Below are 22,479 nucleotides of genomic sequence, written 5' to 3'. Positions count from 1 at the left end.
ATCTAATATGTGCCTGTGTATGAGATGTAGCAGGGTTTGGGCATCTAATGTGTGCTTGTATATGAGATACAGCAAGGTTTTGGGCATCTTATGTGTGCTTGTTTATTAGATGTAGCAGTGTTTAGAGCATCTAATATGTGCCTGTGTATATGAGATGCAGTAGGGTTTTGGACATCTAATGTGTGCCTGTATATGAGATGCAGCAGGGTTGGAACTTCTAATATGTGCTTGGAATTAGATGCAACAGAGTGTTTGGCATCTTGTGTGTGCTTGTGTAAAAAAAAACAACATTGCTTTCGGGATCTGATGTTTGTGCACTAGATGCAGCAGTGTTTAGGACATCTCATGTGTTGTTGTGCATTAGATGTAACATATATGGGCATATAATATCTGTGTATGAGATGTTGCAGGGTTTAGGGCATTTGGTGTGTGCCTGTGTATCAGATTCAACAGGACTAGGACATCAGGCATTTAATGTCTGTGTATGTCATACAGAAGTCTTTTGGGCATTTCGATTAAAATAATATGCTTAAATTTCCTGTAAGATATTCCCATTCACCTTGATCAATTTTCTTAGTTTTTTTACCGATTTATTATGTGTGATGTCATCAATAAGTTTAGTTTGATGTGATGCCACATATTTCACAAAAACGGGGAAAAAAAGCAACAAAAAAACAACAGAACATTGCTGGACGGTCGAGTCTAGGATACAGTATTAAATGACCTGTATCATTTTTTAAAGAAAACTTTACCTCGCGGATGAAGAGACGCAATATTGCTACTATATATGATGTTCATGTCTTATCTGAAAAAGTAAGTTTGAGGTCTATATTATATTTGTATTTAATCTTTAATGTCAACCAAAAGGCTACCATAAAAGAAAAAAAGACCCGTATCAGAATTTTTACAGCAGCATGTTGAATATTGTAATCAAGGTTATTGAATATTTGGCAACATTTATGATAAAAATAAAATAATTACCGGTAAAGATAATACTGTACAAAATGTCATTGACTGGCTTAAGTTTTAAACCATTTTTATCTGTACTAAGCTTTGTAATGTTTAGAATCGAATAAGGCATTTTTCCAGCTATCAGTGTTAAATTTTTTTTATTAAAAGATATCAAAAAAGTTATATATAGATCTATTAGTATACGTTATCAAAATAAGCTAAGTTTATTATTTTCAAATAAATGCTGTGTTTGTTTTCAAATAGATGTGAGGAAGAAAAGGATATGTCCTTCTTTGTAAAAATCCTTTAAAACCCACGGAGCGTGAATAAAAAGCTTTTTAAATTTCAGATGGAAAATGGGCTTTTATGATAATAACAAGGAAGTTTGTGTATGAAATATGTAATCTAAAAAAAAGAGAACTTATAGGACAGCCTGGATGTAAGTTGAAGGTTTGTAATAAATTTTATTTTTATCAATATTTTCCTTGTATTTGCTAAAATTTGCATTTTTATTGCAGAAACTCATTACTAAAACTTTACACCCTTTGAAGACTTAAGGATTGCACTTCATATGGTGAAGGTATAATTCAGATGGAAACTTAGCAATAAGACAATTCAGACAGTTTGTTTATTCAATGCTAGAAATTCTAACATCGTTACTAAATTTGAAATTCGACGGATGGGAATAAGAAGTTGTATCATCTTAGATGAGTTTTACGTGTACGCACATTCTGATATCTCTATTGTAAAAACGCAAGGAAATTAAGGTTGATCTTCACTAGACATTCGTATGTCCCATTTTTAGATGTTAAGACTCGATTACTTGTGGCCTAGTGGTAAAGGTGTCTGCCTCTCGACCCAGGGGTCACTATAGGTTCGAGTCGATGAATTTCATGAAGTTAACATGTACACTATATTATTTAGAATGTAAATATATCAGATCGATGTAAGATCATTCTAAATGTTACCATACAAATGTATAGAACGATTGTAGGTATAGAATACTCTTTTAACTCTCTCCAACAGTAAATATGATATAAATCATGTAAACCTTGTTGAAGATTTATTGATCTGTTTTACAATAATAAAATATATCAACTGATAACTTAGCATTTGATAACATTGAATAAATCGTTTTATAAACAAGTATAAGTACATTAGAGGTAGTTAGAGATATTTTCCCCACTAACAAGGAAGTTAATATCGAGTAATTTAATGCTGTATCTGAAGTGATCAAAATGCGATAAAATACAAACCTACTTTTTTCACGGGCAGTGAAATGTTTATGAAATATTCAAAATACGAATATACATTTGAGAAATTAAAATAAGGCCATGCATAGCTACTTTATAAGTACAAAACGCCGACGAGACTAAAACAATTCACAGGAACTTTAATTTTATATTTTTTAACAATAACAGAAATATATAAGCTGAAATGATTGCAATCTTCGGTTATTTTGGAGTATGATCCGACAGTTATTGTTACGGTGTATAAACTTTGTAACATATTTTGTGACTGTTTTTCAAGCATCTTTGATGTAAATTTGATTGAAGAGAAAATCTTTTGAACATAACGCAAAAATTGGATAAATTATCTACAAACCAGATACCGGTATGTCACCAGCATCAACTATATTTCAGAAAAGAATATATTGAATCGCTTATGATGGAGACAGAGGAAAAGTACACTTTAGGCGAGGCATTAAAAGGAATAGAGGTACTTACAAGTATACCACTCCCCGACCAACAACCATGTATAGAGGCCGTGGCCATCCCTATACACTATCAGACGAACTTTGATACCAACTTTGAAGATCGAGCAGCTTTTCTTTCCGGGGTAGCAAAATATGTGGAGGAGGCTACAGTACATGCTGATCTTGTAAGTGATGTTTTCTAAATATATACAGTGTTGGCGAGTTACCACATTAAGATTTTGTTAAGAAATAATTAAAATAACATTGAAGGACATCAGATTTTCACTTCACGAACTTTACACTGTTTTTTTTTAAGACACCTCATTTTCCGAATTCACATGTCAAAATTAAGATAGCTATCATGTTTAAATCTACCAATTCACTGTGTGAAAATATGTTCAAAATAACTTCCTTTTTTGCATTCATTAAACACTGTACATTAATTATTCGCCAAAACATTTCGCTCTAGCTTGACTGTTTGAAGCAGACGTCGGCGCCAATGTCATTGTCTGAAACAAACGTCAATGGTTAAACATATTCCTATAATTATATATGTAATAGAAAGAGCACCGAAACTCGATGAGGCTATCTGATTTGTACGAGGGGGTGTAGCCCCCGAGTATAAATCAGATTGCCGAGTGTTTTGGTGTTCTTTCTCTTTTGTTGCATAGTCAAACATGACAGCACGTTCCCTGTTGTCATAATATGAAACCCCAGAAAAAATTAACCAATGAACGGGCATTTGAATAAGGTTTAACTATATTTTGTATCATAGTTTGGGGACCTTTCTGTTGAGTTAAATCGTATACATATACATGCACAGTGCGGTAACTGGAGTGCAGGTATCAGTTACCCGCACTCCAGATAATGCCCGTTGATTGGTTCATTTTTGCTGGGGTTTACTTATTGTGACGGCAGAGAAAGAGAAAGGGGCAGAAATATCATGTTCAAATGCCCGTTCATTGGTTAATTTTTTCTGGGGTTTTATATTATGACAACAGGGAACGTGCTGTCATGTTTGACTATGATACAAAAGAGAAAGAACACCAAAACACTCGGCAATCTGATTTATACTCGGGGGCTACGCCCCCTCGTACAAATCAGATAGCCTCATCGAGTTTCGGTGCTCTTTCTATTACTTAAACCTTATTGTTTCATATTGTTAGAACAAGTTGTTGGATGAAGGAAAAGTTTATGCAGTGACTATGTATACCTGGAGGTGTTGTTCACGTGCCTTCCCGCAGGTAATTAAAATCATGTTTGGTATAACTAGAACTTCGCTTTAACTAAAATATTTTAACGTTCTAACGATTAAACGTTATAAATTGTCACATTATTTAAGAAGAATAGCTCAAATATATTTTGTTATACGAAAATGAGTTCCTGCTGCTTCGGCTGTTCCGGCTGTCTGGCTAACTTCACGAACATTATAGTTTCACGACATTTTGTGGCATCAGCAACGTTACTCAACAATGGTTACCAACACGTGTCATGATTCAAAGCTTTCAAAATTTATTGGCTATGGACATGCAAAATGTCTTTAGTCATATTTACTAAAACATATATGACAAAGATAGATATAAACGTATACATGTACGTATAATGACATATCTTTAAATTATACACTCTCTTAATTTCATTTAATGGATATCTGTTTCGTATTGGTCGATTCCTTGTCTTTTTCATTTAAGAACAAAGCAATGCATGTTATAAATGAAAGCAGTAATTTCACAATAAGCATCAGCCAAATCCTACTATGGTAAACTAGGGTAAATATATTTTCAGGTAAAGAGTGATAATCAGCAAAATAGAACTGAAATTTATCAACATATAGTAGACGTACTTGCTCCACGGGTATCTAAACTGAAAGACTTCATGTATTTTAAGGTGAGAATACAATTTAACAGTAACGTGTTAAAATTCCTATTATTTTCCAATGAATGCATAATAAAGAGTGTTCTGAGCATGCCCATTGATTGGTTCATTTTTGCTGGGGTTTACTTATTGTGACGGCAGAGAAAGAGAAAGGGGCAGAAATATCATATTCAAATGCCCGTTCATTGGTTAATTTTTTCTGGGGTTTCATATTATGACAACAGGGAACGTGCTGTCATGTTTGACTATGATACAAAAGAGAAAGAACACCAAAACACTCGGCAATCTGATTTATACTCGGGGGCTACGCCCCCTCGTACAAATCAGATAGCCTCATCGAGTTTCGGTGCTCTTTTCTATTACTTAAAACCTTATTGTTTTCATATTGTTAGAACAAGTTGTTGGATGAAGGAAAAGTTTATGCAGTGACTATGTATACCTGGGAGGTGTTGTTCACGTGCCTTCCCGCAGGTAATTAAAATCATGTTTGGTATAACTAGAACTTCGCTTTAAAACTAAAATATTTTTAACGTTCTAACGATTAAACGTTATAAATTGTCACATTATTTAAGAAGAATAGCTCAAATATATTTTGTTATACGAAAATGAGTTCCTGCTGCTTCGGCTGTTCCGGCTGTCTGGCTAACTTCACGAACATTATAGTTTCACGACATTTTGTGGCATCAGCAACGTTACTCAACAATGGTTACCAACACGTGTCATGATTCAAAGCTTTCAAAATTTATTGGCTATGGACATGCAAAATGTCTTTAGTCATATTTACTAAAACATATATGACAAAGATAGATATAAACGTATACATGTACGTATAATGACATACCTTTAAATTATACACTCTCTTAATTTCATTTAATGGATATCTGTTTCGTATTGGTCGATTCCTTGTCTTTTTTCATTTAAGAACAAAGCAATGCATGTTATAAATGAAAGCAGTAATTTCACAATAAGCATCAGCCAAATCCTACTATGGTAAACTAGGGTAAATATTTTCAGGTAAAGAGTGATAATCAGCAAAATAGAACAGAAATTTATCAACATATAGTAGACGTACTTGCTCCACGGGTATCTAAACTGAAAGACTTCATGTATTTTAAGGTGAGAATACAATAACAGTAACGTGTTAAAATTCCTATTATATTTTATATTTATTGTATACGTATTCATAGGTTAATATATAGCTGTAAAACATACAATTTCACTTCGTACAGATGCTGCATCTTCAAACTTTGAAATTTTTGTTTTTAATTCAAATAATTTATTTTTTGAAGGTATACATGTTGTTTATTTGTGTTTTTTGAGGCCAATTAAATTTTTTAATTAATTCACAACGAGTAACGAAATATACATATATAACTTCATTTTTCAATCAATTATATTGACATTTAGAAAACAGCTATTGAACGTTTTTGTGGTGAGGTAAAGAGATTATGTCACAAGGAGAAGAAAAACGACTTTGTATCCGAGGCTTACCTCGTCACACTTGGCAAATTCATCAACATGTTTGCCGAACTTGATGAACTGAAAAATATGAAATCAAGTATAAGGAATGATTACGCATTGTTCAGAAGGTAGGTTTTCTATGAAAGACCGGTGGGGACATTTCAACTTCATGAATTCCAAATTTCATTTTCGTGAATTCACAATTTTAACTTCGTGAATTCACGTTTTTAACAACGGAATTCATGAATTTACGATTTCAGCTTCATTAATTCATGATTTCAACTTCACGAACTCACGATTTCAACTTCATAAGTTCACGAATTCAACTTTGTGTATTCATGATTTCAACTTCACCAAGTTCAATATGCAGTCAACCCGTTTGACGAACGCTTTTTACCCTTTTTCCTATGTAAAGTACTGTTTTGTATTTTATACTAAGATGAATAATACACATTTAAGACAAACATTTTCACAACTTTTTGAGTAGGTAAGAAAACTATAACGCTACCCTCTCAAATTCAACTATGGAAGCAATTTTCTCCTCGCTGTTTCGAATATAAAACCAAATGTATCGCAAACACTACTGTTTAACATATAATGTAACAAACTCATTTAAATGCAACGTTATATGGATGGACATCATATTCGCTGAATTACAATAACCCAATACTAAAATTTTAGATATTATAGTATTATGTTTTACTTCTTATTCCATTACCTATCAAAACAGTCTTGTGTAAGCTTTTTAGACCTATATATTTTGTTATTAAATTCATATTCAATCACCCCTTTTAACTCTGCAATGCGGACCATTACTCCATGCGAATCATTTCTGCAGTTTTAACTAGTTATTATTAGGCCTATAACGAGTCTGATAGACTTATATATTAGATCGTCGTACAGAATATTTCCGAAGATTTTATTGTATTGATGCTTCCGACAAATTTGTCCTGCCAGTGAAGATAAACACAATAAAATGACAATGTCAGTATTTATCTAGATTGGCGTACTCATCAGGTGTAATAGTGTATAATTTCAACACAAGGCATCACATGTTATCACATGTTATCAGTTTACTTCCATCTAAAATGATAAATAATTTAAAAAAAAAAATTCTCTGTGCAAAGCAAACATATATTATTTTTATTAGTACCCCCTTTTGAACAATGCATTCGATAGCTTTTAATATTATATGTAGTTGTGGTCACTTATCATTCCTCATATTCTGTTTCAGGACCAGTCAGATTCTCAACTCTTTGTGTGATCAGGCGGCCATCCAAGAATCGAACAACTTGTCCATGTTTCTAGCCACACAGAATATAATCCGAGATACACTGAAAACTACACTTCACACTATACCAGGATATGAGGACCTTTTTGCTGACATCATCAATATATGTGTACACATGTACGAAAGCAAAATGTACATTGATCCCCATGAAAAGTTTATGTTTGTGAAGGTTTGTGCATTTCATAACAGTGTAAATTTAAGTTCAATGTCTTTATTCGCAACATTCTTTAAACTGTTAATTCTTCCCAAACTATATTCTACGTGGTACTGTCTTATCAGTTTGTTTATTGTTTTATTTATATTGTCCATGTAAACTTGTTTTATAAAAAAACATGGATTTTAGTTAAAAGAGTCTTTTTAAGACACTCGACAAAAAATGTTTGGTAAGTCTTGAAGAAATCGTCTACTGTACACAGCTTGTGACATTTCATATTATATTTTAGGTAATCGCATTCGGTTTATTCACAATGGACAACGCTGACAACAGCATATACAAAATGGACCAGAAGAAGAAAATTAACATTTCTAAGATCGACAAAATTCTAAAAGTACTTATAACTGTTATTAACAATTTCATTGTATTAAATGGTCATTGTACATGTATTTAGATATAATTGTGTTCTGAAAGTGGTATATTTATAATATATTGATGAATAGAAATAATTAATTATATGATAATTTTATTTTCAAAGTATTCAAAGTTTAATTCGTGTAAGTGTATTTGCAAGAATAAAGCTTTGTATGTTATTGTATTCTTGTGATCGATATTTGTTGCATGCTAAATTGTGTTCAGTTATATCATTACGTGACGTTTACTCTTTACTAACTTGTTATACATATTTTACTGTTTCACAGCAACTAGAGATCGTGCCACTTTATGGTGACATGCAAGTGTGTCCTTACGAGTATATCAAAAGAAGTGAGACATTTGACCCTTCTAAATGGCCGATATGTGAGTCAAATGTTGCCAGTCCCCAGTCTGATATCCTCCATAACATAGAGAAGATACGTGCAGACCACATGTCATATATATCAAAGCTTTCCATACATTCTAATGAGGTAGACGTCTTCTTTTACATCATATATATCCCTTTAATACTCTATGCTCAGGCAAATCTTAGATAGAAAGAGATACACTTTTCTTAAAACATAATAAACATTCAACATTCAAGCATCATAAAATATACATTGTACATGAAATTAACCATACCGCAATAGAACTGTCCAAATATATTTTTATATATCTTACAGAATATGAAGTCATGCTGCATCAGTACCATCGAGTGCACAAAGTGTACTAATGGTAATGTCATACAAAAGCTAACCCTTAAATATTCTTTAATTGTTCTAGAAAAAGCAAATTTTCGATGATAACAATCGTACGTGAGGAAGCCATATTATGGGCATGTATTTTTTCTAATTTAAACGTTCATAATACAGTTCTTCCTGAAGAGTTCATTATATTGATAATATTTTGAAAAGTAACAATAGGAATGTAAAAATTTCAGGCGACTACAACATGTCGTGAGTCAGTTAGAACGGATGCTGAGAACAAGAGTTTATATGACCTGGCACTACAAGGACTTCAGTTGTTGTCCAGATGGACGCTACATGTTACAGAAATGGTAAAAATGAATCGTTACATATGAAGTTGTATAAAAAGAACAAAACAGAAGTGTTCTAATTAAAATGGTCAGATAAATACAGTTTATAAAACATAATAAACAAATGTGTACTTATCGCAATTTTTCACAATCTTTCTAAGTTATCAACATCTTAAAATCATGTTTCCATTTTCCTAAACTTAATATGCTCTAAAAAGCAGATATTTAGTAATTAATACAAAACTGCATATAAATTTATGTCATTTGTATCGTTTGTTTAATTTCTGTTGTTTTGATTTTAAGTATAAATGTTTCCGTTATTAAACATAAGACATTTTAGGTATAATTGTTTTCATTTCCTTGTGTTGCTTTCTCAGAAAGAGGTGATTATTTGTATTTTAGTTTTCCTGGAAGTTGTTGAATCCCACTGATCCCCATAAGAACACTTCGTGTCCTGAGGAGGCTGAAGAATACGAGAGAGTATGTCTTTTTATTATGCCTCACGTACCCTTTACCATGAGTGATATATGTTATTTTTATAGAAGTTTGTTTGATCCCCAGAATAATGCAGTGTTCTAATATTTAGATAGTCTCGTATATTCTATATGTGAGATATTTTAGTTCTAACATGAGGGTAATGGACGAAAAATAATTAAAATTGGAAGCTGAAAGAACGACCCAAATATGGTAAAATTAAAAATATTACCGTCTCAGTTTGATTTGCCTCTTCATTGATGGTTTTAGTAAATACAAGCTACTGTTCATGCCCCTTGCACCGGTTTTTGTAGATTTCAACATTTACAGACGAAAAATTATATTTAATTAACATCCTCAGATGTCTTCAGAAAGCGTTGATCTTTAAGCCTTCATTGTTACACTACTGTGCAATAAAGAAAAGAATGGTCCCCGATAAAGCAGCAAGTGTCCTAAACAATTGGTTGAACTCAGTAAAATATAACTTGAAGGAGAATAAGATGTAATAATGTAGCCTGCGTATCACAGACAGCACCCCGATGAAGAACTTGTTAACTCATATAACAGAATTATGAATTTTAGAAGTTCGAATAATGTTGTGTTAACATGATACAATTCAATGTTTAAAATAGTGATCATTTATGTTACAGGCTACCCGTTATAACTTCAGTGGAGCGGAGAAGACGGCGATCATTGAGGTGATTGCAATGATAAAAGGGTTACAGTTGCTCATGTTACGTATAGAGTCAGTGTTCATGGACGCTATACGACGCCATATTTATGCGGAGTTACAGGACTTTGTACAATTGGAATTACGGGAGCCCATCAGAAAATCTATCAAAAATGGACACAGTGTTCTAAAAGTGTAATTACAATGTATATTTATTAATGAATGCAGTTGTTTTCCGTTGCATATATACATTGTAATTCATTTGTTTTAAAATCGATAGAAAACCGATAGAAAATGTCTAAAAAGGTGAAAAATTTCACTTTTTGTTTTAATATCACTACATTTTATTCGCATCATGCAGTTATAACCAAGATGTATCTATTGCTTGATTTTTTTTATGTTTAAGTATACTGTTGGCAGTACGGAGTACGTGTGTAGACTGGCTTGGAGGTCATGAACCAACCGATGACCCGGCGATGAGCGGAAAGAAATCTCACAACTCGTTTAATATCAAAGTTCCTAGACGCAATGTCGGTCTATCAACGACGCAGGTTGATTCCATGTTTTACTTTTTTGTAGAGATTATACTGTTGATAAGACAAAAATATCTGTATCTTTTACGAGTTTATATGGACAAATTTAGATATATAGGTACTTTTTAGTTTTACATAGTCAAGATACCTTTTCTACTTTTTTTTATAGAAATAATTGGAAAATTTCAAAAACTAAAAAAGTGCTATTGTAACAGGAAAAGTAAAGGAGCGTTTGTTGTTTTTTTTTTATTATTATGAATTAATACAATTATAACAAAACCATTTTAAATCTCAGACAAACAAAACTAATTTAACATGTACAAAGTGGCAAGATGGATGGTGTTGAAATATATTTGTCACAATGTAAGGGAATGCTTTAAATGACTTTTATTGCAGTTGTACATGGTACGAACAATGTTAGAATCACTGATTGGGGACAAGCATGCCGGTGTTAACAAATCATTCAAAAGTCATTTGGGACAAAAACATTCAGCAGCCTTTCATAGTTTTCATAACAAGTCCTTTTACTGGAGCAATATGTTAAATCTGAATGGTAAGTTTATTCAGGGAGTTTTATTATAACAATTGTCTTATGATAATGAATATGATTATTGTTTCTACTTAAAGAAAGTCTGTAAAAATGTTTATTTTCTTCTCGAAATACATTATGGGTTTATTGGTCCTGCATCAATGCAACTATGGTAATATTTATATATTCCTGGTATATGATTTTATTGTCTTAATTGCATGTGTTTCTTTAAACCTTAACTCTTAATTGACTTATAATATACCATCATACAGAATCTCTACACAATTGCTGTGATCTGGGACAACTTTGGTACAGAGAATTCTTCCTTGAGATGGCCATGGGATCGAGAGTGCAGGTAAACTAAACTAAACTAAACTAAACTAAAAATACTTTCTCAAATTTGTTTTTTCATTTTTCTACTCGTATTTGCTTAGCTGAGTAAAACTGATTTTTAGTACTTTTCATTACTGAAAAGTAATGTTTGTTTATGTTTTAAAATCAGAATATTTTCTTAATTGTTATAATCTGATATACTCTTAATATATATATACATCGATACAGAATCTCTACACAATTGCTGTGATCTGGGACAACTTTGGTACAGAGAATTCTTCCTTGAGATGGCCATGGGATCGAGAGTGCAGGTAAACTAAACTAAACTAAACTAAACTAAAAATACTTTCTCAAATTTGTTTTTCATTTTTCTACTCGTATTTCTTAGCTGAGTAAAACTGATTTTTAGTACATTTTCATTACTTGAAAGTAAATGTTTGTTATGTTTTAAATCAGAATATTTTCTTATTGTTATAATCATATGATATCTTATATTTCAGTTTCCGATAGAAATGTCTATGCCATGGATATTGACTGACCATGTACTAGAAACAAAGGAACCGCACATGATAGAGTGGGTATTTCCCAATGTATATTCATAGTTAGCCAATTTATTTATAAGTGTTGCCAACTTATTATGATAAATAACTATAAAATGAATCAGAAGACTTACTATCATTCAAAGTTATTGTTTCATGTAGAAACTAATAATGTTTTATTATGTAAATGTATTAACAAATAATAGATATTGAATATTAAATTGAACAAAACGAATACGAAGATGTTAAAATATAACTTGAAGTTATGGTAACAACACAGTACAGTGTTGTTGCTTACAGTAAATAAGTTTAAATATATTTTATTTAAAATAGTAAGAAACAATATAATATATAGTATAAAAACCATGACTGTTATAATTCATAAATATCTGCACTAGCACCAGTCATGAAATTGTATTATTATGAAATTATTGTTGTAATGGGCCGGACGCCAATACCAATAAATAAATTGTCTTTGGCAATGTCAATTAGCCCAATAGATTACTGATTAATCTACTTTTCTATAATTTTCTTTTATTTCAGGTACATGCTGTACCCTCTTGACTTGTACAATGATAGTGCGACATACGCTCTCACTGTGTTCCGACAACAATATCTCTATGATGAAATAGAAGCTGAGGTCAATTTACTTCCTTCCACTTTAAATCAATACAAAACGTCACGATTTTTATCAGAATCTCTCTGTCTTATATTTCAAAAAAGTCGACACTGCATTTTTACTAATACGATATACATGTAATGTATGTTAAAAGTTTTAATGATATATCTATTAAATGTATTTTTTATTGCTACAGGTGGACCTTTGCTTTGACCAGTTTGTGTATAAACTAAGTGATCAAATATTTGCCTACTACAAACGACTGGCAGCATGGTAATTCTTTTTCATCAATTTTGGAGACTCCGGTGACATTTTTCAAATAAATGTGATAAAATGAAATTTTACACTCCTTGCAGAAAATCAAGTATTTCATATCGAATTATTGTATTACTTAATATACATACATGTATATGGCATAATGCTTATAATTTACATCATGTTCAGAATATATTCCAATTCATTCGCATTCCTTTGTTTCATTCCATTACTATGTTTGCATGACTTACAATATTTACCGTGTGTTGAATGTTGGAGCAATTAAATCCTTTACTTGTTAACTAGCCGAGATATTTGTAAGATTTATGTATAATAATATAAAACTATTGCAACAGATTCTTAAAGTGCTAATTTCAGAATCGATTAAATGTGTATGTTAAAAATTTAGAAAAAAATCAATTGATGTAATGTTGTTTATATGTAATTAAAGTTTGATGTTGGATAAAACATACCGTGATGAATGTGACAGTCTTGGTATAGCAGTTAGCCGCCCCAGAGCACATCGGTACGAGAGCTTACTGAAACAACGACATGTCCAAGTTCTTGGTCGTTCTATAGATCTTAACAAATTGATTGCACAAACAATAAACAGCGTTATCCAAAACTCTCTAGATATAGCCATTTCAAGGTTTGAAACTGCCGATCTTACTGGAATAATGGTATGCTTTCACTATTAACAATCATTTTTTAATAGTATGACACAGTATGTTACAATTTCCCGATGGTTTGAAAAAAAAAGTAATTTACATTTCAAAAGCTTATTTAAAAGTTTAATGTAAACTCGTCACTTGTCAAATCACTATACATTCTAAATATATTTTGAGTATCAGTATGTATCAGCCAAATAACACAAGTGAGTTAAATGATATGTCAATATTTTACCCAAATGTACTGTTAATATTCCGGATATTGTAGGAGTTAAATGGTTTGATAGAATGTAACAGGCTCACTCATAGACTGTTGAAGAAATTCCTACCACTTGATGAGTTTGAGGACATGTTTCGTGAAGCCAACCACACCGTGACAGCACCATATGGTCGAATAACTCTACACGTGTTCTGGGAACTTAACCATGACTTCTTACCTAATTACTGCTACAACTCATCTACTGAAAGGTGTTTTATTATTTTTTATCAACTCATTAATATCATATATGTATATCCGTATACAGAAGCATATAATTAGTTTGGAACCTAAATAATGTCATCGCAAAAGCAGAATAATCGTGAATAAATCTGCATTAACAGAAATATGAAACTTTTGAAATTTATTGGTTCAATAATTATTGAAATAGGGCTTGAATGTAATGTTTTATGCATCACTCGCAAGTTATGCTTATAACAAGTCGGTGGTATATTTCAAAAGACAAACCGGGTTATGATAACTGTTGGTCAAACTTCTACAAGGTTTTCTTTGGGTCTGTGTTGTAACATTTACTGTAATGTCTGTTTTCATACTAGCAAGATGCATAACTTAGGTATTCAGAAATAGTTTATCGGTTATTATAAGATGAGCACTATTGCTGTTATTTTCAATGCTGTGACGTATTTCAGATTTGTGAAGACTGAGATGGTAGTCATGCAAGTACCACAGCGAGACAAATTTGGAAACCCTTCTCCCACATATCTTTGGGGTTCACAGGTGAAACATATCTTGTCATTCAAATATTAACATTTAATTAAGAATTACACTTTACCTTTAAATCTGTTCATTTTCTCGTCCCTAAATACTGTGGGTTCGAATCCCTCCAGGAACTGGATTCTTTCATGCGATAAAGCTGTCCAGTATCGGAACATTGGTTGTTCTATTTAGGTGCCCGTTTGTGCCTGAAATAATACACGACGGGGAACCCGAGGTCTTCCTTCACCACTAAAGCTTGAAACTCGCCATAAATCTACAGTGTTGGTGTGACGAAAAACTCTAACAAAAATATGTTCATTTTCAGAATGAATTTAATAGTGAAAACGTTGACAAAAATAAATAAAATCAAAAACAGCAAAAACATTTCCTTCAGTTCTAATACTAACCTTTATCACGAGAACAGGTATGTTTATAATTGGTATTGGTATTAACAAGAAATGAGCCGCGTCACGATAAAACCAACATAATGCGTTTGCGACCAGCATGGATCCAGACCAGCCTGCGCCTCCGCGCAGTCTGATCAGGATCTATGTTGTTCGCTATCAGTTTCTCTACTTGTAATAGGGTTTGTAAGCGAACAGCATGGATCCTGATCAGACTGCGCGGTCTGGATCCATGCTGGTCGCAAACGCATCATGTTGGTTTTATCGTGACGCGGCTCAAATGTTGTATCTTACAGAGATTGACCCATTCGTTTGGCTGCATATACAGTCTTTATTCTGGCTTTATCGGATCACCACATTTCCGGGTCATTTGTCGGCTGCTTGGTTATCAAGATATTGCTGTCGTTGTTGAGGAACTTTTGAAAATTGTGGAAGATAAGGTAATTGGAAAGTTCTCATAAAATGATAAGCAAGCACTTTTTAATTTTCGAAGATTTTTCTGTAAATATTAGTAAATGGATGAATGTTATGACCTTGCTAGGATTTTTTGGTATGTTTTGGTTTTTTCACCAAGCTACTTAATTATATAGCCACTAATACATGTATATTTCAAACCTAAAAAACATACAAAAAAGACTTCATTATTTTTTTTCAACGATTGATTTTAAATTTTTAATAGATATTAATTTGTATTATACTGTTTTCATACTGTGAGATGGAACAGAAAGCTTAAAAATTATTTTTATTTCTGCCATTTCATAAGCTTATTTAACATCACCCATAGCCGTCTGTTTACACGTTTATAAGCATATTTTGAAAATGTACTCCTCATGCTTAGTTCAGCTCATTTCCAGTTATTTCATCCTTTGGAATTGATAAGACCATTTATTTAGAAAATCATATGAAATGAATTTTCTGTGTTTTCCAGGTGAAAGGTCCTCTGTGCAGCTATACTACAACTCTTGTTTCAGTCATGCCTCATAACTGTCGTCTGCCTCGAAGTGAATATGGATCTTCTGGTATGTTTTATTATTTCCTGTAAGAATTTTTTTTTAAATTTATAGTCTGTTCCTTTTATATTTGAATTATTTGTAACATTCTGACATCAAGATATTATTTTTGAAATGGCCGATAGATAACAAAAATGAAGAAGTTTCTGCAATTTAAATTAAGATATTGCTGATAAAATAGCTCACATAATTCATGAGGCAGTTAAGAAGATGTTGTTTTTTTCTTTACGTTTTTGTGGCAATATTTGTCATTTTTATGTAGATGCAATTTAGATTGGTTAATGTTGCCTTACTAACATAGATTTCAAATATAGTACATTTTGTATATATGACAGCAGCATATTATTTTTGAAATGGCCAATAGACAAAAAATAAAGAAGTTTCTGCAATTAAAACGATATTGCACATAGAACATTCCAAAAGGCAGTTTTCATGTGGCAAATATTTGTCATTTTAATTTAGATGCAATTTAGATTTATTAATACTGTCTAACCATATATATAGAAACATAGATTAAAAATATATTATATCTGCAGGTGTTACTGATTACTACCATCATCAATTGTTTGAGATCATCCAATATTCCGACAAGAGACAAATGTTCCAAATTTTCAGAGAAGTTGGCAACGCTATTCTATTTTTCCTCGCACTGGAAAATGCCCTTGTAAGACTTAATTTCACATAGCAATTGCGGTCGTAAATGTTTATACCATTTGCTTATATATCATATACACTGATAAAAGCATATTGTTTTAATTCGAAAATGATAAAATTAAATAAAATTTTAAATTCTGTCATTCTTGTCAGCAGTTAACATAGTACATTATATAAATCTACATCAGTAATAGTATTTTTTTTTAATTTTCATATATTTCAGAACCAAGAGGAGGCGCTCGATATTCTACATGCTGCACCGTTCCAACACATCATACCTAAACCATATGTAGATGTCAAAAGTAAGACACATTTATTTTTGTTTTAATCAATAAATCCCTTTCAAAAAATTAATTCAAATTCAATTTTATTTGATTAATAAGCTGGACATATGTTAATTGATAAAACCTAATTATCAAAATTCTGTTGTAAAGTAAAGCAGCACCACTTAAGTCATAAATATGACGTTTGAAATCAGCAGAGATGAACCAATAAGCCAGCATCTCCGCCCGGCATGTTGCTAATTACTTTTAAAAAAAATCAGTTCTTTAATGATTGTTGTAGAATGTAAGAATCGAGACGAGGTGGAGGAGAAAATGGTGTGTAAGATGAAAGAAATGGAACAGTCTTGCTTGTCACTGCATGTACTTGACATAATTGAAAAGAATGGAAACGAAACGGTATAAGGTCTTCTATAATTTAACTTGTTTAAAACGTTTATCTCAGGACTTAGCAAAAGATAACTTATACTCGTACATTTTCAGTAAACAATACTGTCTATTCTTCTGTAAGGCGTTTGATTTTGTTAGAAAAGTGTGGAAATAAAAAGCGCTATTAATTAAACTAGATTATCTTTGCATACCATAATTATAATATTGATTTGAATGAAATATACATTAGCCATGGTTTTAACTAAATTGTAATATTTTTTTATCGAATTTTTAGCAAAATGACATAGTTCGCATGGGTAATAAATTAACCCGAGAGAGACTTTGTATGGGGTTGTCGATGTTTGATGTAATCTTAAAACGAGTTCAGACGTTTTTTGAGCATCCAGTATGGCGAGGACCCACACCAGATAACGGTGTCATAAGCGTCGAGAATAGTATAGAATTTCACAGACTGTGGAGTGCTATACAATACGTATTTTGCGTGCCTGACAGGGAAACTGAACATACCGTCGAGTAAGTTGACAAATATACACATAATGTTATAACAAATATTTGTTTTGGTTTCTGAAAGTCATTCAAGTACTTCACTTTTATTATTTACAATCCAATTTAGCTCCAATTTAGCTCCAATTTAATTTCATTATTAACATTTAACGTGTATTACGAGGGAACCGTCAAAAGTTTTGTCCACTGGTCTTTAAAAATTGAACAAAATGCAAATTTCAAATTATTTCTTTTTATTTCCTTCAAAATAATCTCCATTGTGAGAAATGCATAACTTCAACCTTTTAAGCCAATTCCGAAAAGCATTTTCATAGTCTTTTTTAGGGATACGTTTTAGACACTGATAAACAGCGGAAGCTACTGCATTACGACTGCCATATTTCCTTCCAGACAGCATTCTTTTCAATTTTGGAAACAGGAAAAAGTCTGCAGGAGCCAGGTCTGGTGAATAGGGTGGATGGGGAAGAACTGTCACTTTTTTGGTTTTCAAAAAATCTTTTACAACACTAGATGTTTGCCCTGGGGCATTGTCGTGTAATAAGTGAACACCTCTTAATCCTGTCCTTGGTCGACGTTTTTCAAAGTACTTATTTAACTTTTTTTAGAATTTTTCGTTTGTATAATGTTCTTGTTACTGTGCGCCCCTTAGGTACAGAGACTTGAATAATAGGACCATTGATGTCGACAAATACAGCCAACATTACTTTCTTAACACTAATCGTTCTTTTAGCAATTACTGGTCTACGAGCGTGTCGTGTGGCCCAAATCTTATTATCTATTTTCCTGTGTGGTTCAAAAAAATGAACTCACGTTTCGTCACCAGTAACTATGTTCACAAAACGCTTTCGCTCAAATTTAGGGTATAACTTCAATAGTTTTTTGGCCATCTTAACACGTTGTGTCAATTGGTCCTTGGTAAGAATATGGGGTATCCATCGAGCAACTTTGCGTGAAAGTCCAAGGTTCTTCTTTAAAATCCTACGAGCAGATGCTTCTGAAATACCAGTCATCTGAGCTATCTCGGGAGACGTATATCTGGCATCTGACTTCAAAATATTACTAATCTTCGAGATGTTTTTCGGGGTCACTGCTGTGCGTCTCCTGCCAGATCTAGATACATCTTGAATAGAGTCTAATCCACTATTCGATTTCGCAATCCAGTTTCTAACCAGCCTATACGATACTTCATTATCCCCATAAACTTGGCATATTTCATTAAAGATAGATTTTGGTTCAATTTTAAGTTCATTGCGAGCTTTGATATAGGTGCGAATTTCATCACTTTTCAACGAACGTTTACCAACCATTTTAAACACTAGTATGAATGACTACTCATTTAAGATCCCAATTTTATGTAAGTTATACTTGTCGCACATCAATGATTTTGACATCATTGTGTAGATAAAGAACTAAACCGTGTAAAGATAAATACTGCACGATTATTCCATGAGTGTACGGCTTTTTATTGTCTAATGGACAAAACTTTTGACGGTTCCCTCGTATGTTTTCGTGTTACTGGTTTTAATTTTTATGTTTCTATAATTATCTATGTTAACTTTCTAAGGGCGCTGTTTGGAGACAGTTTAAGTTGGGCTGGTTGTGCAATAATAGTGTTGTTAGGACAACAGAAAAGATTTCAAGCACTGGATTTTTGTTACCACATTCTGGAGCTGAACAGACTGGATAAGCAAGAAGAAACCGTAGAAGGAATTGTAAATATATTATCTTCCTATCTTAATGTGTATCCCTCCACATTCAGGCGTTTGTGCTTATGCGAAATCCACTTATCAAAGTACATAGCCAAATGCATAATTCACTGCATTTTTGGCATACTGTTGGACACAGTGATTATGCTACCGAAATCAGGAAGTCGAATGTTTTCTCCTTAATAAATTCAGCGGTGAAAATATCTTACCATTTACCGTTCGGTCACTGAATGATTTTTTTCAAAGCATTTGCTTAACCATAAACATTTAATAATGAAAAGACACTAACACGTTAATTGCAATTATAATTTGTGTGTTAGTGTATTTTCTACCACCCTTTCACTTCTACTACGTTCATTACTTACTATTGATTACTTTTTTTGTTGTTAAAATTTCAGCAACTGAATAGGATGATGAGCCGAGTTTGGAAATTAAAGTTGTTAAATAGTCAAATCTTTGATGTCTTGAACAAATATATAAAAGGCTGGTCACTCACTGGCAAACACCGCATTCACTGCTTCGAACCGCCGAAATATCAGGCTGGGGTGGAAGACGTAACTGCCAACAGTGCCGTAAACTAGACAGTTATTATAAACAATATATAGACCAAAACATGCGGACAAATTAGAAACTCTAGGTTTGTGCAAGTCAGTATTTTGCATGTCAAGTCTTTTCCTTCATATTTTTGTACAGTGAAATATCATTTTGTAATACAAACATTTACTTTATCATTTGTTGGCAAAATGAAAGGTATTTTATGGATGTCAGTTACGGCTGATTTCATAACTAGATGTTTTTTTATATAAAAAGGCATTTCACCTTTCTTTCTGTAGTGTGCAAATTATATATCAAATAATAGTACAAAGGACTTGTTACTAGTACTTCATACAGTTGTTTATATAACTTGTTATTTACTCTATAAACAAGGAATAATATAGCAGTTGAGAAATTGTTGTATCTGTTTTAAATACCATTAAACCTTAACCCTTGACCTGCTGAAACAGAATATGACAAACCTGTGCCACAAGTACCAGTCCGGCAAGCATCCACATCCGTACATTCTGATAAGGCTCGATACTGCTTTGTATTTTGTAAATGAAATCATTTAAACTTTAATTGGACTATTCAAAATTCAAGCAGGACAATCCATGGCACAAGTTCAGCAGGATAAGGGTTCAAACGGTATTGAATGAGGAAAAATGTGTGTGAAGTCTGTGACCTGTACAATATATGTATATATATTTATCTATGCTAAAAACTAATGATTATATATGTTCTGGAATAAATTGGATTAATTAACCTGGATGAACGAAAATTAAAAATAAATCTATATGATATACCGTTTGTCATAATATTCTTTTATACTTTATAATATAATATTTGAATTAAATGAATATGATTTGTTTGAAAAAGAAAATGTATTTCCATCTTGCTTACAACCTTTGTAATGGATAATCAATCGTGAGTTTTCATCATATTTTTCCTACATGTAATAGATTTGGTGTTTAATGTGAAAAGTATAATGAACTATGATAATACAGAAAATGAAACAACATCCCGGAAAAATCGAAAAAAAAAACCCCATAAAAAACAACATATTCATGATACCGTTATTTAACAAATCAACGTTTTATAGTTGATCCTGCAAATGTTTGCCCTACTCATAAAAGTGATTTCAAGGATCGTTACCTTTTAAATTATTCAATATAAAAGTTTTTGAAAAGTAGACATTTCTGTCTTTAAGTGATTCCTTCCTGATGTTTGGTCCGATCAGGTCAGTAAAAACAGGGTCTTCCTATATGACCCTGGTAAAAACAACCAAATTTAATGTTTAAATGAAAACAAAGTTAAACCAACGAACACTGCTGTGAACTTTTTTTCCTATCACAACTTATTTGCTTTCCTTATAAGCTCAACATGGGAAGCTTTGTTTACATTATGGTCGATTTTCGCAGATTTTGGATGGGTTGTTACGAGATGGAAAGGCAGATTATAACCCAGTGTTAAACTAGACTAGCTAGATCATATAATAACATATCAAACTAAATGATATTCAGTTTGTGTATTTACGGTGCCTTTGTAATGATGTCCTTTAAATGAAAGCTAGCGGCTGAAACTACCAAATGCAAGATGTCGTATATAAAAATGTATGCATCAATAAAAGATAGAAACTTATACTCTTTTTCATCGGAAAAAATAGACCAGTCTATGGACGTATGGTACGTCAAAGTCATCTATACTTAAGGACAATGAAAACGCACGGTCGGGATAATTGCATTTTAACAAGGAAAATATATTTCTTTTAAAAAAAATTTCACAGTTTCATAAAACCGAATGCATTTCGGTCATTTAGATACCAAAGTGATGAAAAATATTGCATTTTAATGAAGTTATTGCATGATAAAGACAGTACCCGAAAAATCAAAAGTAACACTTTGGCTAATTGTGATAAGATCACAACAGAAAACAGATTTAATCAATTCATGGTTACTTTATGAAATGAAATTATTTATTTTTTAAACTGTTAATTATTAAAATCACGTGACAAATATGGCGGACGTGTTTTTTTGAGTTCCCGGTATATCGTTGAAAAAGTTGGATTTACGTATGTTTTTGAGAGATATGATGAACTAATTTTATACAGCTGAAAATATTCATTATTCTGTAAGCTTTTCTGTCAGTTAACCAACTTTTGGATGTACAAGTTTGGATGTTATAGACGTTTTTCATATTTGATGATGTTTCTGTAGACGATTCCATTTTAAATGGGTGGTAAGAAAGGACATAAGAAGCGTACGAAATCTGAGTCTTCACCAAATTATTTAAGCATTCAGCCAGATAAACGATCTACGATGGCAGACCAGACATCACCAAGTCTACTCTCATCCCAGGGCACATTTTTATCACAGATTCCTCAGTACCAAGGTCCGAACTACCCTCCCCCACAACCTCAGCATTACATGAACTCTCCGGCTTTTGCTACACCCCCTCAACAAACCTCTATGAACTTCAATCACACTATAATGGAGAAGCTCGAGGCAATAGATTTACGGTTAAGA

At 32.3% G+C, this 22,479-nt stretch overlaps 1 protein-coding gene across 2 annotated transcripts; it reads left to right on the top strand.

Moving 5' to 3' along the window:
• The first annotated feature begins 1,179 nt into the window (after positions 1-1,179).
• Positions 1,180-20,755, top strand: LOC132747547 (cytoplasmic FMR1-interacting protein-like). 2 transcript variants are annotated; one of them, XM_060736952.1, is made up of 28 exons: positions 1,180-1,401; positions 2,560-2,832; positions 3,814-3,891; positions 4,433-4,534; positions 5,930-6,111; positions 7,218-7,443; positions 7,718-7,822; positions 8,130-8,333; positions 8,783-8,899; positions 9,281-9,358; positions 10,003-10,217; positions 10,429-10,573; positions 10,952-11,108; positions 11,357-11,439; positions 11,918-11,991; positions 12,500-12,596; positions 12,772-12,848; positions 13,282-13,510; positions 13,767-13,966; positions 14,405-14,492; positions 15,172-15,315; positions 15,804-15,894; positions 16,422-16,549; positions 16,763-16,841; positions 17,104-17,219; positions 17,485-17,723; positions 19,279-19,426; positions 19,819-20,755. In XM_060736952.1, the coding sequence occupies exons 1-28, from the start codon at positions 1,318-1,320 to the stop codon at positions 19,999-20,001; spliced, it is 3,942 nt and encodes a 1,313-aa protein (XP_060592935.1). In that variant the 5' UTR covers positions 1,180-1,317; the 3' UTR covers positions 20,002-20,755. The 2 variants fall into 2 exon arrangements, with proteins under 2 accessions (XP_060592935.1, XP_060592934.1); XM_060736951.1 differs by lacking the exons at positions 1,180-1,401; positions 2,560-2,832; positions 3,814-3,891; positions 4,433-4,534; positions 11,357-11,439 and adding exons at positions 4,901-4,993; positions 5,537-5,638; positions 11,646-11,728.
• Positions 20,756-22,479: the final 1,724 nt, after the last annotated feature.

The sequence above is a fragment of the Ruditapes philippinarum genome, unplaced genomic scaffold, assembly GCF_026571515.1.
Source record: "Ruditapes philippinarum isolate M1 unplaced genomic scaffold, ASM2657151v2 ctg2908_1_1_1_1, whole genome shotgun sequence".
NCBI lineage: Eukaryota > Metazoa > Mollusca > Bivalvia > Venerida > Veneridae > Ruditapes > Ruditapes philippinarum.
Note: the sequence above shows the minus strand (reverse complement) of the source record. Positions and strands in the feature narration are given on the sequence as shown.